This window comes from Embiotoca jacksoni, unplaced genomic scaffold, assembly GCF_022577435.1.
Source record: "Embiotoca jacksoni isolate LCO1_2020_lvr unplaced genomic scaffold, fEmbJac1.0.p SCAF_9, whole genome shotgun sequence".
Classification (NCBI taxonomy): domain Eukaryota; kingdom Metazoa; phylum Chordata; class Actinopteri; family Embiotocidae; genus Embiotoca; species Embiotoca jacksoni.
Window position 1 is genome coordinate 11139471 of NW_027185447.1, and position 18993 is coordinate 11158463.

An 18993-nucleotide genomic window follows, 5' to 3' on the forward strand; every position below is an offset into this window, starting at 1 on the left:
AGGTGGCATCCCGACTTTAGTTTGTTCTTTTTTTTTTTTTTTTTTTTTAGGGGCAGGACATCGTTTCATGCTTTCCAGGTGTTGCAACTTGACAGTCAAGTCTCAAGTTTGGTGTTTAATTATTTACTCAGCGCTGAAAGAAGTACTAATATCAGTAATATACACTTTATTGGAATATGGCCTCATTGATATGCACATACGAGCAGCACTGAAATGTTGTCATGGATGAGCTACTTGCAACACCTGATGCTGTTGAATAGTCTAATTTACAAATAATCATATCTGATCATATATGTCGTGTTTAAAATATCGATCCTAGAAGTAACTAGTGACTAAAACTGGGAGATAAATGTAGTGGAGTAAAAAAAAAATACAGTCTTTTCTTTTGGAATGTAAAGTGTAAAATAGCAGAAAATTTAAATGAGTTACAATTATATTCCACAACTGTATTTACTAATTATTAGTCATTTTAAGTAAGCTATCCATGAAAACAGTTTTTTTTTTTTTTTTTTTTTTTTTTTTCATATTTTCCAATAATAGTTTACAGGTGTGTACAGCATGACATAATGATAAAGAAATAAATGGATGCTAACTCAGATTGTTCTAAATTGCACATCCTAATTGCACAAATGAGGCTATAAACCTGAGTTTCAGCAATGCTCATATTCATTTAATTTTTACTCAGATGTGGCAGCATACACTTTTAGTTGCATGACTCATTTTTGAGAGCCTTGCAGGCCTAATTCAGTACATCTTCTGTACTGCTGGAATTTTGTGGACACACAAAAAGGACACAGAAGCAGAATACTACATAATTCCAAGTTTATATCATTTTATCATTTCTATATTGGAAGAAAAATTTACAAAATGTACAAGATGTGCTCAATCAGCCACAATCAAACAAGCTAACAGTGAGAGGACCAATCAAATTAGATCTCTCACCCAAAAATATCTCTCGTGTTTGTATGACAAACATTGGGGGCAGAGGAAGGGTGCATGTGGAAGGAGTGCTGGTGATTTCAGGGATTATGCTGGTTGGTTACGTCATCTGATTGCAGGAAGTGTGTTTAAACCGTCTGAGAATCCCTGCTACACATTCTCCTGTGCAAAGCACCCTTGGCATAGCCAGTCCCCCACCCAGTACAGGAAGATCAATACATTCTTCTTTACACCATACTCAGATGTCCGATCCATCATATCAGTTCAGTAATTGATACACAAACATTGGAGAAACATAATATTTACAGCAACAAAAATAAACAAAAGATTTACAAAATCGGATGTGCGTGGAGTGTCCCCATCGGCCCAGATGTGATACGATACAGTGACATTGACATAATGTTCTTGCAAAATACTCATGATATCAAATGCCACTGACTTATGAAGTTGGTATATTGAAACCCAATGTGTGCCAATGTTTTCTGGAAGAATAGTCAAAAAATTAATAAGAGACAAAATGGATCATATTGTGTACATGTGACACAGAAATTGTGGTCTGTGGTTCAATGCTAATGCAGATGGCTTTGTGTAACACTGTTTCACAATTTCCTTAATATATCAGGTTTCATTATGTATTATGTACAGGTTCCCTTTCTCTAAAAGACAAACTGACACATAGTCAATCTTCACCAATAGTCCTTATAAGTAATAACTGTTTTGATCTACAATATCCATCTTTCAGCTGCTGCTTCGTCGTGGTCTGTTGATATTGTTCAATTTATGGAATAAACAGAAGAGAACTGGCTTTTATTCTTAAGTACACTGGATATAATGAGAAAGTCACAAATGGATTTTGTCCAAAATGGTAACTTTTTTTTGTTGACTGCACCAATGTATCTCAGGAGGTGTTTAGGTTTATGTGTGCACACATAAAGTTTGTCTGTGTCTGTAATTTTTCTCATAACATCGCATTAAGATCAATAGCGAGTCAAAAATATGTTCCCTGCCCTCATTTATCCTTTTCAAAAACACTCCTCAGATTGCACAATTTCTTGTTCCTCAATGTTGAAGGAAGTCCGGCCCTTGGAAGATAATATCTGTGTGTGTGGTGTGTGTGTGTGTGTGTATACTGTGTATTTCTGTGTAAAACAGTTTGTGCTCTGAATGAGCGGTTAGTTCAAGGCTCAATGCGAAAGGCCAACAGTTTGTCGGAGTGCAGGTTGTTGAGGGTGCGGAGGTCTGGCAGGCGCAGGAGGAGTTTGGGGAACAGGGTGGTGTCATCTGGGCGACGGCGGGTGATCAGTGACCGCAGGGCGCGGATCAGACCCTCCTGTAGCTGCTCCACAGCTCGCACGTCCGAGATGCCAGAACGGTCTGAGGATCACAGAGGACGCTAGTATGAGTGGTTATTCGCATATTATGGGTTCATTGACACATTGTCACAGCTCAGCAGCATTTTTGAACTTTCCCTCTCTCACCTGCAGAGACCAGCACTACAGCCATGAAGAGGGCCATTTCATCAGGCTCGAGCCTCAGGGAGCCCAACCTCTCACTGAATTCAAACATCGCGTCCAGCAGGAAGCCCATACCCAAGGCCCGCAAGGTCGACAGAGGGTAAGTTTGGCCATTCAGGAAAGTCACCGTACGCTCCTCAGCATTGAACAAGGTGCAGAACCTCACCATCAGAACCTTAACACACAAAAAATGGAGGGAAAAACAGGGGAACACAAAGTTAAAAATGAGAGAAATACTCAAACCAGTAATACATTTGACACATAAAGAAAGAGGCACATGTGTTCAATTTATCGTAAGCGAAATAAATGACTTCAAATATATGTCGTTACCTGGAAGGTGCCTGATTTTAGCAGCATGACCTGGTCTTGCTGGCTGAGCTCTTGAAATCCAGGGATGCCCTTGGCAAACTCTACCACCTCCTTGACAGCCGGGGTGAAACACTGAGAGAAGGACTCCCATATCTCCTGACTTGAGCGATCTGCCCCTGATACAGGGCACGCATTAAGAGGACAGGCCTAAGAGAAAGACAAAAAACATAGAATCATACATTTTCAGTCAAATCAGATATCACACATGTTGGAATTTTAATTAAATTTAGAAAACTCTTTGCACTTACCAGCACTTTAGCTCCTCGTGCTAATTTCCATGGGCAGGACGGCTGATTTTGTGCAGCTCTTGCATAGGGAAAACTGTTGGGATTGGCTGCGCTACCCCTCTGAGGTGTTGTAACATTGGACTGGTGATTATTCTGATTTGTTGACACTAGATAGGAATAGCGATTGCTGTCCACATTGTGAAACGCAGATTGGTTGTCATTAGAGGCAACTGGGCATAGAGTGGCAGGGGCAACAGGGCACGACTGATAACTCTGGGCGGAGGTGTGGTGAGATGAGACCTGAGGAAAACTGCCCTCCTGAGAAAAGGGCGATGTGTTGTTGTTTGTGGTGATGCTGCCCCTCTTGGATGGTCTCTCCCGGTTCGTGCGGTTGCTGGTAAAGATGTCATGATAGGCTCTGGAAATGGCCCCGATGGCCTCTTTTGAGTTGCCATCATCGGTGCTGGTGGGATTTTCCCTCACTGAAGATGGGTCCATGTCAATGGCGGCCGACTCATTTAGGCTGTTCATGTAGCTCTGCATCTCATCCAGAAGTCGCTGCTTCTCTCTCTTAGGGATACGGCCGAAGCGCACAGCTAGGGAGGACACAAGGAGAGGGAAAAAGATCAGCTTCCATGGCCACTTACACTGGACACATTTTGTGCTCCGTTTCTTATTTCTTTATCTTTTTGATAAATGCTAAACATATTTTGTAGTGGGATTCTTTTGGCTGGATTACAATATTCTCTGAAGCAACAAAATTGAATAGATAAAAGATCAAACAAATTATAAATGAGCACTCCAGGAGGTAGGTGTATTCCACCTATACATCAATTCATTTAACACAGCACTACCAGAGCAATTTTTTATTAACAATAAATGAAAGCTAAGCGTTATTAAACCCTAACCTCACACACCTCCTTATGCACGCACACATCAAAAGCACAAACTGTGCGGAGTGATTTCAAGGAGAATCACGTAAGTTGGGAGATAAAAACTTCCCCTTCTCACAGTATCCATCAGCTGGAGAGGCTATTTATAGACCCCCTTCTGCCATCTGCCTCATCCTCTCCTCTATCCACCCCTGTCTCCTTCCTCTACCGTTCCCTCCCTCCCTCTATTTGTAAGTAGGGCAGTGGAGCGACGTGAGCATGATGTCACTGGCACTGAGATCATGAGAGGGAGAAGGATGAGAGAGGTGGGCTTGAAGCATATAATTGAGTTGAAAAGACTGGTGAGAACATGAAAAGGATTGAAGTACGAGACAGTGATACATGGAAAGTGTGTGTGTGTGTGTGTGTGTGTGTGTGTGTGTGTGTGTGTGTGTGTGTGTGCGCGTGCACTTGTATTGCTCCTGTTGTGGGGACATAAATCTGTTCATAGTCACAATGTGGGGACCCACCTCCCTTTTAGGGACAATATCTTTAGAACGCAAATTCATTCAATTTCAAGGTAAACGTGGTTTAAGATCAGGATCAGGGTTCTGATTAGGCAAGTAGTGGTTATGGTTAAGGCACAAGTCAACAGAATTAAGTTCAATTAACAAAATTTATGTAAACATGACTGTGTGTGTATGTGTGCACATGGTGGAGTTCGATATGGCAGAAAAGTTGAATTAGTACAACTTCAAAGATTTGCAAGTATAGCATGCCTGAATTAATTTTGTTGGTAGTATAGAAAATATTTTGAATAGCAGCAATAATATGTGTAGAGGAAAGTAATGTTATTCCAACTTATTAAACATTAAGAAATAAAACATGACAATGTGTTGGGTAAAATGAGGTGATTTACTTGTGCCTGTATGCACAGTAACTCTTGCTGTGTTTACCAAATATACAGTAATTCTTTTCATTGCCTGCAGGGTCCCTTGATGGGGATGCGGCAAATAACGCGGTTATGGTTAAAAATAAGCAAATGCGGACTAATGAGCTCTAAAAATGATGCTCTGGTTAGAGGGAGAAAAGTGTGCCACCATGCCAATGGACTTGCATATTTGCCTGTACTGCAGGGGTAAAGTCACACAGCCCCTGGTGTGAAATCATGATGCACTATTTATATTGGGCTGATGGCAGTTGCGTGCGGTTTTCCTGTTTTCGTAATGGTTGAAACGGAGCAAAAAGGGGTTTCTAGGTTGTGGTCGTTAACGCTTTCTAGAATCTACAACAGAAGGGTGGACCTGACTGTTCTCTTATTGAGTTGCATTTTGTCATCCTTTTTTTTTTTCTGTGCACCAGAAGTGTCAAGCACATGCAGAAATAACACTAACCTCTTCACTAAATTAGGCAATGCAGAGTACCGGAGGGTGGGGATAAGCAGAAGCTATACTGAGAGGAAGAAGACAGGCAAACTACACCAAGTAGGTCATGATGTATGAGTGCACGATAAGGCCCAATTCTTTATTGTTTTTCTAGGTCAACTCAACTGTTTTCTTAATCTGTGATGATAGGTGATCAATCAATGCTCAGCTATCAGGGTTAAAACAAGTTGATGGGAGTGTTACGCCTGACTATTCTGTCACAACAATGTTTTCTGCATCCCTTGCTTAATTGTTACCCTGTCCCTTATTAATTGTAGTAAGTTGTTCTATGGACATACACAAGGTAATCAAGTTGACCCTGTTCCAATTTCCAGAAATAATTCTGTGTTTGCTGCAGTTTTCCAGATGATAGATAGCTTCAGGGACTTCAAGGCTCCTCTTCTCATAAATCATTGTCTGAGGGGGAGATGTAAGAGAGCTGAGGGAACACATGGAAGGGGAGGCGCTGTGCTGAACAAGAGCATAGAGGCAACAGTATGGTCGGAGAATGCTGCGAAGGGCAGGGGAAAGACACTTCGAAACTTAAGAGAGTCATACGAAGCCAGATGGTACTTATTGGCAGTGCACAAGGGCAAGACAGGTGCAGGTCTTCTGCTACTGACTGAGCTACTGGTATGATGACCTCAAAAGACTTCCCGCATTACATTTTTTACCCAGACCTACATATCAGTGCTGTGCTGCTTCATGACTACCCATTTCCCTGCTGCTTTGGCTAATCAGAGCACAGTGGCATACTGGCAGAACTGCATCAGGGTCTTTTTTTTTTTTTTTTTTTTTCTTTTTTTTTTTTTTCATTCAAAATATGTCAGGGTGTCTCACCATCTCTTGACATGCCAACAGAGAGGCATTTCTTGAAACGGCAGTGCTGGCACCGGTTACGGTTCATGCGCATGATCAGACAGTTCTCGTTCTTCACACACATCTTGTAGTTTATGTTCTGCTGGATGCTCCGGCGGAAAAAGCCCTGATACAAACAAACAAACAAATATGTCAAATATCAAACTGCCATTCCGAAATTAACACACTGTTGGAACATTCCATGTGACTTTCCTGTTCAGCGGCTTACCTTGCAACCCTCACATGCATGCACTCCATAGTGGAAACCAGATGCGATGTCCCCACAGACTTTGCACAGCAGGACCATTCCACCTGTCTCTGAGGAGGGGAAGAATGAACAGTTAGATAAGGTATATAAATTTAAATGAAGGAATAAATATTGATGCATATTGATGTGGAAGAAACACTAACTGGTGAAAGTTCCTGGGAACCCGCATGGCCTCTTTCCTGCTATGGGGTGTGCATAGGTATGCTGTGGAGTAGCTGCTGCTGAGGGGCCACTGTAGACCTCTGGGAACTGGAACACCAGATTTGAGGGTGGAGTGTTGCACCCAGCCGCCCTGTGCTTCAGCTCCCCGATCTCTGTGAAGGTAACATCCTCAGGAGACGAGGGCTGGGAGTGTGAAGACGGTGACTGTGTCTGGTACCCACTGGAGGGGCTGCCGGGACTTGGACTGGCACTGCCGGTGGAGCCGGCGTACAGGATGACTCCTGCAGGGAAGGAATGGAGGACATCCATTTGAGCTGGGACGGGTCAGGCGATTAAAATTTGAGTTGGAGCCCCAAAGTAAAGCGCAGCGTCATTCAGAAGTTCACTTGGAGTAATTTTTGTAGCTACACACACAGCCTAATGTAAACTGGTTGAATTAAATGAATTCTAAATGGTGTCATAAATTCAAGTTGGCCATCCATATTTCCTGAGAAACCGCTCCGGGTACTCTAACCGTCGGATGTGATGTGATGTAATGTTGCACAAGCTCTGGGCAGCAGTGAACAGCTCTGAGAATTTGCAGTGTCGTTGCCTCATCCTGAGCGTAATAGGCGTAATAGTGGGCTCAAGCGGATAAAGTGGGCGCTAAAAATATTGCTGGTAGCACAGCAACAACGCCGGCAAGCTTCCATTGGAAGCGCTGATTTTTTTTTTTTTTTAATTTTTTAATTTTTTTTTTGTAAATAATTCCTGCGTCATACTAATGCAGTATTCAGTGCAAATCTGTGGAATTTGTGTTGTCGTTCAGCTGTGGTTGTCGCTGAAGTTTCAGTCCCTCCCCCGCTCCGTCTCGCTCTCTCGCACTTCTCGTCAGGCGTTTTGGATGAGCTGAGACACGACCTCACGTGTCTGCGGGGTCTGCTGCCTCCTCCGCTCCAATAATAGCTCTCGCTCCCCCCTGGCACCGTGCCCAGCGCCAGTTGACAGCGCGACACCTGACCGCCGCCTCACATGCGTGGACTCTTGGCACTGGTTACTGCCCGAGCCAAATCCGCAGTCTCGTGTTGAAATATACAACACTCTGAAGTCATATCCGTGTTGATAAACATACGCTGACTGGCAAGCTCCCCGGCCATGAGGTGACGCCGAGTCTGCAGCCAAACTGTTGTTAATGCGCCACCAACAGTTGAAGAATGTGAGTCACGTTTTTGGGTTTTTTTTTGCAAAAGAGAGGGCTCTTTCCGCGTACGTGTTCAGCACTCACTCAGACTGACATTTATTATGCAAATAAAGGCAAACGTTCAAAATTATTTCAACAGATGTGCGTCCAATTTAAATAATGATTGACTTGCACATGCAGTTTCCAACGTCCAAAATTCATGCCAAGACTCAGCGGTTTAACCAACGCAGCCCAGTTTGTGGAAATTGTGCTCTACTGCAGCAGACCTGTGCCTGTGTTGTTGCCGCGCCCCTTTGCTGCACAAAGTATTTGTTTAGCTGAAATATTTGGATAATCCCTCCACCAGCACGTGTTGGTGGATTTGTTGACTCATGCCAGAGCCACAGACAGGTCCCTCAGACGCAGGCCTGCACCTCACCTCACCTCTTCCTGAGTTTACAGATGCCCAACCCCCACCCACCCACTCACTCACTCACTCCACCCTAACACATTTCATGTCCACCTGAAGACTCACATGTACAGTAGTGTTTAGTTTATGAATGACCCCAGCCACTGTGCCAGTAAACACTGTCAATTAATAATCCCTTTAACACTGTGCTTTTGAGTAGTGATGCAGGAAAGGCATTGCAGGAAGTATCCACACAGGCTGCCAAGTGCTATTACAACTGCAAATTATCTAGAGGGCATTGATGTTCTGATTCATTGCTATTTGCATCATCCTATAATATCAATCAATTTATAAATTGAACTGTTTGGAGATTTTAGGTATATCATGTATAATCTCAAAGAGAATGTTTCTTTTTTTTCCCACAAACTCATTCAGATGGACTGCAGCATTTGAAAAGTTAGGTGATACCAGCCCTAGTACTATGCACAACTACACTTAATAAAAAAAAACACTGAGCACCACATACAGTAGTGTAATGCTGGAACATGCAGGCTATCAGAGTTACACCTCCAAACTAAAACTTCATTGTTTTTTTTTGTGTTTTTTTTTCTCTCTCTATGGGATTTCCCACACCGGCAAAGAGGATTGCCATGCACCCTTGTCACAGTGTGCACAAGACTGTTACAAATTAGGTCACCGCAGACAGCATTAATTGAGGAGTCAATCAGTCTTTGCTGCCCATCTTAAATTTAGCCAAACCGTGCAAGCACTAATCTGCCTGGGATGGAGGCAGGCAGAGAAACGTGAGCACTTCACAGGCAGCCTCTCTCTCTCTCTCTCTCTCTCTCTCTCTCTCTCTCTCCCCTCTGTGTCTCCCTCTTCCTTTTTCTGTTACTTTCACTGGTTCGCCATTTAATGCTGGGCATAGAGAGAAGCTACAGTAAAGGTGACCATAGTGTTTGTTCTCCCTATAAAATTAATAAACATGGCTGCAAGCTATTTGAGAACATTGTTTATATGCTGTAACTGAATATTAAGTAGGCTATGGCTATTAAAGAGTTATTTTGCGCTACTGAACGTATCCTATCTGTGAGCACTACTTGGGTGTTTTGCAGTAGACTTAATTTACCTCAGGCGTGTGTAAGTAGGTCAATATCGCAGGAACTTGATAGAATTGTGTCTTTGTGCCTCTAGCATCTCTCTAAACTGGTGCCACATCACAGCAGCTCCGGCTCATGCAATTAACAGGACGAACTGTATTAAATGATCACAGTGGGAAGCTAGATCTAGATCTAGATCTCTCTCTTCTATCCTCATGTTCTGTCAGAGATTGCTTGGAAAAACATCCTTTTCAGGGTTGTGCAATTTTTTTTTTTTATAGCAGCAATGTGTTTAATCTGTTTGCTCTCTGTTAAGAGTGCAGATGGGGAAGGAGATGTTACGCTTTAACAGCAGCGTCACGTTAGGTAAAACACACGCTAAGCGGATGTGTGCCCTGAACCGATGAGTTGGGGACAGATGTTGCCGAGTCAAGATCGAGTCAGCTTCCACCACACTGCTTGGTATGTGATTCAAATGGAAAAAAAAAAAAAGAGAAAGCTTTCAACACAAGCAAACGGTGCATGAGGCGGGGAAACGTGACTAGAGAGAAGAAGAAGAAAAAAAAAAGCTAATGCATGGAATCGCTGACCCACTGACCAAGCTCTCCCTCACCATCACCGCAGGCGGCATCAACACAGAAGCGTCCGTGAGAGCGGGGGAAGCGGCGGGAGGAGGGCCCGGGTATCTCACGCGTCGCACGCGGCTCTGCGAGGGGAGCCACGTGAGGAGGCTTTTTGACGGAGCTTTTACTGGGAAGACATGAAGCTGCGCTCCAGCCAGGAGCCAGAGCTTCCACAGTCCGCCGGGGGCTTATAATTAAAGAGCCAAATTAAAGACGGCAGCATGTTATGCGGCGGGGTGGTCTGACTGTGCACCACCAGCAACCACCGCGCTGGTGGTGGTGCTGTATGAGTATGAGGCCAGACCAGTAGTGAGTAAATTGGTATGATAATAATACTCCCTTTAATGCAAAATCCCTCCAGTTTCTGGTAAATCATACCCTATATTTTACATTTTGCGTTTTCTTTCATTCTCCTCAGTTTGTCTAAATGTATTGCATCAGGGGAACACTGGTTCACTTGAAGCAGAGGTCAGTTGTATCACTCGTCTTTTTCCACTCAGGGTCTGAATCATGTCAGGAAGCCCTGTTCTGCTTGTTCAAGAGAACACTTGCTCATAATGTTGAAATTGCCCATACAATATGGTACGTTTTGAATTTTTTTTTTTTTTTTTTTTTTTTGTATGAAATGACTTGTAATTTGAAAAGATGTGAATTTGATCATTTATTTCCTCATCCCTCAAACTAATGGGGTTTGCTTATTACCTTGCAAGTGTTTTTTGTATGGCTGTCTTTATGGTTTTGGTTTTAATGTTGTCAAAAAATGGTCCCCGCTGAGGTTTATCTGAATGATTTCAGTTTTACTTAGTTTGAACAAAACAAAGTAATGATGGTTTCTAACTGTCTGTTTTAGACAGGCTGAAAACCTTTCAACTCCCTTTGTTTAGAAGATAAAGAATAGCTTATATAGGCCTATAAAGACAGTGTATGCGCACATTGTGTACTTGACCTATTACTTATGTTATATGGTATATAAGATATGTTTATATATATAAAGGAACCACATGGATATTCAACCTCCTCAACCCAATCTTCTGTGAAATTGAGGAATGTGAGGTTGTCCAGGAGCTGTATAGATCATGACACTGTACTCATGAATGACATCAGGTCATGTGTATCCTAATAAAGTAAAGGTCAGTGAAGCCAGGTCAAGGTGGTTAGTGACTGACCACCTTGACCTGGCTTCACTGACCTTTGGCAATTGGCATTGATGAGAAAGAAAAAATACTAAAGAAAGTTAAAAGATTGAATGTTGTTGAAAAAAACAAAATTCAAACATGCAAGTAAATTAAATAGGCGAAAACTTATTTTAAAACAACTCCACCCTCAAGTCCGTCAGGCCTCTTGCACAAACATCCTTCAGACGTCATTAGAACAGCAACCAAAAAGCCCATCCACTCATTTTTATGGACTAATACTACAGTTCTCAAAATAATCTTCATTTATTACCTTGCTTGTTCCATGTAAAACACTGTCCCACATTGTCAGTAGCTATAAACACATAGTCGTAGCACAATGAGTGGGTTTGGTCCGGCTTTCAGATTAGAGTAACATGTTGACAGAGTACAGGGTGTGCCCATCACCTGTGCTGGAACGTGACCGTCTCTGTTGTAAATGATTCACCGTCAATTAGGAGAGGAAGCAGAAAGCATGTACACCTTTGGCCTCGACAAAACACTGCCTGATACCACTTAAAGGAGAGGAGTCCTACGTTTATCAACTTTTATACTGCAGGTACTTCAGCGATGGCCTTGATAATAGAAACAAACGCGCCCTTTACGCCAAAGTTAAATTCTTTGCAATGCGAAAGTGTGCAGTTGAAGTTGCGGCACTGACAGATTCTGATTACAGCGACGGCCAGTGTCGGTTACTGTAGCTCCACGTGAGTTTGTTTTCATAGGGAGAAGCAGGAAGTGGCCAGCCTCAATGCAACTATGAGTGGTCTGCTGTCAGTAGAGTTGCAGTCCACGCGCTGCGCTTTTACACTTGAACGCAGCACAGCAACTTCTTGACAGTTTTGCATAAAGTTTTACAACAATGTAATCCTTGATTATGCACTATATTCAAGTCATACAACAGTGGAAAGCCTACATTCCACTACTTCAAATTACACAGCTCAGCACTGAGTAAAATTCGAAACCTGCATGCAGAAGTGAAATATTGCTCCTGTTGCTACACGTGATAAAAACTCATAATATTGCAAGAATATTTTCCCATTACGCACATATTATACCAAAATACAATTTTACGCATTTGATGAACACACAATCATAATACGATAAATAATAGAACATCTGCTTTGCATTCATCAAAGTATTATATTTGATTAATTTATGATATTTGCATTAAATTCATTAAAAAAAACAATTTACGATAAAGTCAGACAGAGTTGAATTACTTTTGCCCATTGATTGTTGGCAACAAAATGATGAAACAATGACCCGTTAATCAATTCTGACTACTGTCATAATCAGCATTGCTGGCTCAATGAGTCGATTGCTATATGTTAAACATAATGTTAAAGTGTATCTTACCACCACCAGGGCTGTTATCCATTTCTCTTGTTGATGTGGATGACTTCAAACAAACTTGAAAACAGACGTCTGTGAATGTCACTTGGCTGGAGCAAAAGTCTTTTGAAGAGAAACGAAAAAGAAAAAGTTGTGCGCAAAAAAAAAATAAAAATGGGAAGCTGTGATGGAAATGTGCGCGTAAAGTTGTCCCCAGTAAACTGTAGCGAGGTGGGTAGATGCCACTTCTTCTCTGACTGAGGCGTGTTAGACAGGCTGGTTTCTCCAAAGACACCTGGATACCTTCTGCGCTCTGGATACTGCGCCTCGTCACGAGCGCGCGTGATGTTGCACGAGCGAGGATTAAACGATCATGAATTCCAAGAAAGTGGAGTCAGCATATCCGTAAAGTGTCAGGCATGACATACACACCCACTGATACAAACACCCACCTCAATCACGTTTGCAGGTGAGTAGGAAATGTGACCGCCTTTCCGTTAGCCCCAACTTGTGTTGTGTCTGTTTGTGTGGAATTTGGCTCACTCTTTGTATCTCGCGGAGTCCTTTCTCTCTCTCTCTCTCTCCTTCACGCTTTTGTGCATTTTCATTGGCTCAGATCCGGAGCTGAGGGGAGTTTGATGGGCTTATTCGACCGTGGTATGTGTTCAGTAAAGCCACGCTACATGTGCGCCCTGCATGTGCCGGGGAGAGCGCTGCCCTACTGATACACATTTTATGCAAAAATACGGAGCGTGTGGTGCGCAGGGATGGTGAGATTGGAAGATGAAGCACATGGACAATAGGCGTGGCTCACCGTGACTTACTCTTTGACAAGCAGCGCTGCAAACGGATGGTAAACACTGAGACATGCCAAACATCGTGCGAGTGCCAAGTTCAAAGCCCATGTGCCAAGGGAAAATGTAGACGCGCAACGGCACCTTTGCCACGCCAACAGCGTCCTCTTGGACCGAACTGTATGCAAACACACAATTTAGGTTAAAATTTCGATTGCTGACAAATCTAAATCCTATGGATGAGTATTTCCAAAGCCTATTTTAAAAGCCATGCGTGTACATGCGTGTACATGTGTGTAAAGGCAATTGCCACATTTAAAAACGTGTTATTACTAAATGTAAACTTGGTTTTCCGTACAAAGACGACCGGACATTCAATCAAACTCTGCAAGCTGTAGTCCGTGTCTCTGAACATGGGGAGCATATATACACAGCTTGTGGAAAGCGCCCCTCCGTGGCAATTAATTGCATTGACATAACCAGTAGTATCTCTCTCTCTCTCTCTCTCTCTCTCTCTCTCTCTATCTATCTATCTATTAGTTTTCATTCATTATGAGAATAATAAGCTATATGATTGCTTACATAAAGTCATCAGAATTAACATATTTTTTTCCGAGTAAATAAACATTAGTGAATTGTTGTTTTTGTTCATTCTTATTAAAACATTTTTTGGTATTGTTACAAAGAACAGTGTTTTCATTTTGATGTTGGCCCATTTGATAGTGTGCCCTTCTTTTAGTTAAGTTAGCCTAATTCTATCTCGTAATTTACTACAGAAATATTCAATTGTTTTAATAATCCGTTAACTGACAACATTAGCCTTAAAAGTAGATCGTGAATATAGAAAATTATATTATCATAATGATTATATATTATCACAGTAATATAATACATGATTCATTAACTTATATAAATACATACTGACGTAGTCACTATTTCCTTCTTTTCCCACTTGTGTATTAAATCATTTCTTTCTTTCTTGTGGTTTTCATTTTACCATCATAATGGGGACGTGTGCTGCGTTCCTCCTGCTCACCACTAGGGGGAGTTACAGTGTCAGAAATCTGCACGCACGGTTGCTCCCATCTACGCCCCTCATTGCTGCCGGGACACAGTGACCGATTGGCAACAAAAGAAGGTAATCTGACAAATGACGGGAAAATGAACTCTGAAGCAAAGTGAGGACCAAAGAGAACTTCTCTGAGGACTGTCCGTGACTTTAATTTGTTTCCTTCATAGCGATCTTTGTTGCGTGTGCGCGCGCCACACACCATTGGTGTTTCAAACTTCTGGGGGGAATGTGCTCGCGACTGAAGCCGAGCCATAAAACATCTCTAGTCGAAGAAGGTAGGGTTTTTGTGCTTTTCATAAATCATCTCCTGTCGTGATTAATTGGATGTGTCTAAGAATAAACGTTGCTTAAGCTGCGTCAGTACGGGGCGTGTGTTTACTGTACGTGTGCGAGACACGCACTCATCATGAGAACACGTTATGGCAGGGCACGAGATAATTACAGGCTGCTGGGGCTGTGCGGGGACGGAGCAGAACCCGAAGTCGCTGCCAACATACACACCTGCAGAGCACCGCTTTGCCTGAGGCTCAACAGGCAGTCTTCATCACTGTCTGTCACCCAGCTCCTCATCGCCCCCTCCCTCACAACCCCGTTGAATATGTGCTTTATGCGAATGGTGCCAGTTAAGAGTGTGGCTGGTGAAATACTTTTTAAGTTTTATTCCAGGCTGAAGCTCACGGTTTGTTTTAGATCAGCGTCCAGGACGGTTGATTAAGCTCAGGAAGGCAAAGCAAATGAGCAAAGAATGCAGAACATTTTCCAGTAGTGGACCGTGTGGAATTAGCCTCATGATCAGAAGTGATTTTTTTTTTTTTTTTTTTTCTCCATCTGTACAGATGGAAAAAGTAAAAGTAGATCCGTGGTTAAGTTTAACATACTTAACATATAGCATGTATGTATTTATACTCCAACCCCACATGCCAGAATGGTAAAGCAAAAGCAAACTTCTTTTTTTCCCACTTTCCCTTTGCAGTATTTAGTGCCCAGCTTTCTCACAAGGGCAGTTTTATGTGCAGGGAAGGAGGCATGGAAAAGAAGACCTTTCCTTTTGAGCTCACAGATTTGCAGTAATTACAGAATTACTTCCATATGTGGTTCTCTGGCTGCCTTCTCGCTGCCCCCACCACCCCTCTCTTCCCCACTGTTCTCTCTCCTTCCCTCTCCCTCTTTCATTTGCATTCTCCCCTATTGCTTACTTTTTTTCTGCCTTTATTTTTTTGGCTTTCCCTCATGCACTCTGAGCATTTTTTTTTTTTTTTTTTTTTTTTTCGTAAAACCACAGCTTAAACAAAGTTTAGGATAATCAGAACATCCTGGCATTTTTGGCAAACAGCGGTGCGTTTTGGTGATTCAATTAGGCTTAGCTTGCCAGAAAAAAAGAGTTTTTGTTTTTCAGTGAGAGAGGGGGAAGAAAAAAAAAAGAAGAGATGTCGATGGCAGAGGGGAAATGTTGAAAAATACGGAAATAAGAAAAAAGAGGAAAGAAAAAGAATGGGAGCTCAGTGAAGAATCCGAGAGGCAGGATCAGAGTGTGAAGGAGGGAGAGGTGGAACAGAAAATGAGGCAGAGACAGGGAGGGCTGGAGTAATGCTTTTTGACAGAGGTGGGTTCAAGATGGGTTCATGGTGACATCATGGCTGATTTTTTTGAGGAAAGTATAGACAGGAGAGCTGTTCACCTTTCATTGGACACACATGTTGGGGAATAGGCAGAGTGCTCATATGCTGGCACACACGCTGGTAGCTGTGTCGACAACCTCTCAGTGCACCCTAAAATATGCACAAAAAAGCACACACACACACACACACTTTTTTTTATTTTCTCTGTCTCCCCTTCTCTTTTTCCTCTGAGTTTCTCCTGCAGTAAAACAGCTTTTGGCTCTCTCTTTCACTGTTCCAAGCTTTGTGTTCATTTGTTTTCGTTAGAGGACTACATAGTGTGGTATATGCCCTTTGGTCCCTAACACATACATTTCTTCTTTGCCATGAGTAACTCATTTTCCTCTGAGTTCTATTCCTCTGTGTATGTTTTTACTTCAAGGCAGTTGGACTCTAAATGAGCACACTTTGCCAGGCGGGATGAATGAGCTCCTTGATTTCACAGGATGTGTGTGCAAGTCTCGAACCAAGAAAGTGCAAGCAAGTGTACATTTGTGTGTTGTGTGTGTGTGTGTGCGCGTGCGCGCATGAATGTGTTGCTGCAAATGACTCTTGAGCGGCGAGTGTGCGTTCGCCCTGTGTCCCCTGCCTGTGTCAGTGCAGCACCAAACTTCACATGACATCAATCTGAATGTGGGGAAATAGTGATCTCATTATAGGCATCTTGTTACTGATTGAAACCTGCCGCCCCGGGCACCGGCTCCCTGCACCCCTTCTCACCTCCCCACCACCAATCCCATCAACCCCCACATTCATCCCCCCTCTCCGTCTCAGCCTCCAGTTTTTCTTACGCGCCGTCTTTCTATTTCACACCTCTTTCTCTCACATTACCTGTACCGCTGGCCTCCCAGCCCCTCTCTTCTCCCCCTTTCTCCATCTCCCTTTAACCCCTCTAACCTCACTTCCTCCATCTCCTGCTCCCTCCATCATACCCACGTCCCTCTTTCCTTTCTGCTCTTGCTCCTTTTGCTCTGCCAGCGAGCCCCAGGCCTCAACATGCTCCGTGAATGCAAATAAGTCGAATCCAAAGTGGAAACACACGACTGAGTACGATGTTACCATGAATATTTCATATCTTCATAAACACACCCAGAGAAGCTGCAAAGCTATGCGCAGAACAATGCCTGTGTTTGCCGGATGACTTCCTGTGAGGAATTGCCTCGCTGTGTTTTGACTTTTTGTGAGAGCACACTGTGTTAGGATTGATGTCAGGGCAGTGCGTTATGATGTCACAGGCTGAAGTTAATGATACGAGAATGGCGGGGGCCATAGGCCATGTTTCCAGTGGTGCCCAGAGAGGGAGATAGCACCCTGATCTGTCTTCATTATCCCCTGCTCTGCAGCCTCCCAGACACAATGATCATAAATCTCTGCCTGGAGCACACTTCACTGACACTGAAACACAAACACTAGTAACCTCTGACCTTCTCGCTGCTACTGCCTACGCACACTCATCCATGCAGACAGACACAAGCGCACACACATATTACAACTGCAGACGTGCATGCTGCAAGAGCAAGGTCACACACACACACACACGTGCGCAAAGCTCAAACACACCCCCTGCTCAAGCTCACTATCATAATTTAATAAGGACCACAGCATGCCCTGTGCACTGACACACACACACGACTACCTCCATGCACTTCACTGCACATTCTGACACCAATGAATGGTCCCAGTCAGCCTGATGCCTCCACACCGAAGTTCACACTTTACGGTTCTCATCACTCTTATAGCTCAAGTTATTTTTTAAGAATCCTATGGCTGTGTTTACCTTATTGTTGCATATTACACAACTGCTGATTTAGTATTGCTATGTAAACAGTGAAGGGATTTCTATTAGCCTAAGTGGCCTTATAAGCAACACATAAATCAAATGTAAACGAGATAAGGATCAGCTGAAGGGCTTCTTGCAGTATGGCTTAGATCTCTGCTTCCTGAATATAAGGTTTCTACAAAAAGGCAACAGCGCCTCTCCCTGCTTATCCATCCATTCACCCTGATTATGTACTGGCAAATCCACGTCAAAACTGTCTGATGGAACAGTTCACTGGGGTACTGTAGACCATATGTGGCTGTAAAGATCGGAAGCACACGGGAGCAAGGCTGAGAGGATTTTTTTTTTAAATTTATTTATTTATTTTTTCCTATTACGATGGCTTGACTTTATCCTAGAGATATGCTGGGGTCAGTGTATTTGAGGATAAGATCTATCTCGGTATCAGGCCAGCTGCTGAGGTTTACGAACAAAATAGGCAGCTGGCCTTAAATGTAAAGGTAGCCGGGGAGAGAAAAACTGCATATGTTGTGTTGTTTGGTGAGTTGAGAGAATGTGAAGTGATGCATGGCCAATGAGCTTGAGGGCCGTCATTTCAGATGAAGTTTATGAATAAGTAGTGCACGAGTAAGTTGGTTCTTCTGGAAGTTCTTGCTACATTTCCCTGATTCAGACAAGATGTTGCTTATTTCAGTGGGAAAGAAGCATGCATGTATTTACACTGTATGTACTTTTTTTTTTTTCAGTAGTTGATGTGAGGAGGTAAAAGTGCCTGCTGAGGTGCCAGTTGAGGTGTGCCTTTCCCTCCCAGTTTTGAGGTTTGAGGTACTCCTCATAACCAAAACAACTTGAGAAACATTACATTCAGAAAAACAGGGCATACGCCCAGAACCACAAACACATAAACACAGATCTGAAACATATGATCTCATATGGAGAGAGGGGCACATTCAGGGGCACACCCAGATCTGTCGCTGCTGCTGCAGAGCGCTGCCATCTCACTCGGGACTTCCCTGCTGCACGTGCCACCACAAGTTTTGATTTTTGAACTGAACTGATTTGGGTACAGATATCTGTCTTTAAAAAAGAAAGAGAATTCTTCACTGTGTAATTTTTTTTTGGCAGGATGTTAACAGATGTTGTGTTTACTAAAAAATGTGAGCTGTGATTGCCAAATTGTGGTTTTCATTTCATCCTTAGTAAGTGCACAATGTTTTAGATATCAGTTTTCTTGTGTCCAATACCTGCTTAATGGTTT

General features: G+C 42.9%; 1 protein-coding gene across 1 annotated transcript; it reads right to left on the reverse strand.

Annotated features, from left to right (window-relative positions):
* Positions 1–805: 805 nt before the first annotated feature.
* Positions 806–13111, reverse strand: nr1d4a (nuclear receptor subfamily 1, group D, member 4a). The gene is made up of 8 exons (XM_069141694.1): positions 12456–13111; positions 6615–6914; positions 6433–6521; positions 6186–6330; positions 3071–3645; positions 2784–2969; positions 2418–2628; positions 806–2313 (listed from the first exon to the last, which is right to left on the reverse strand). Exons 1-8 carry the CDS (start codon positions 12475–12477, stop codon positions 2117–2119), a joined length of 1725 nt encoding a protein of 574 aa, XP_068997795.1. The 5' UTR covers positions 12478–13111; the 3' UTR covers positions 806–2116.
* Between the last annotated feature and the right edge of the window lie 5882 nt (positions 13112–18993).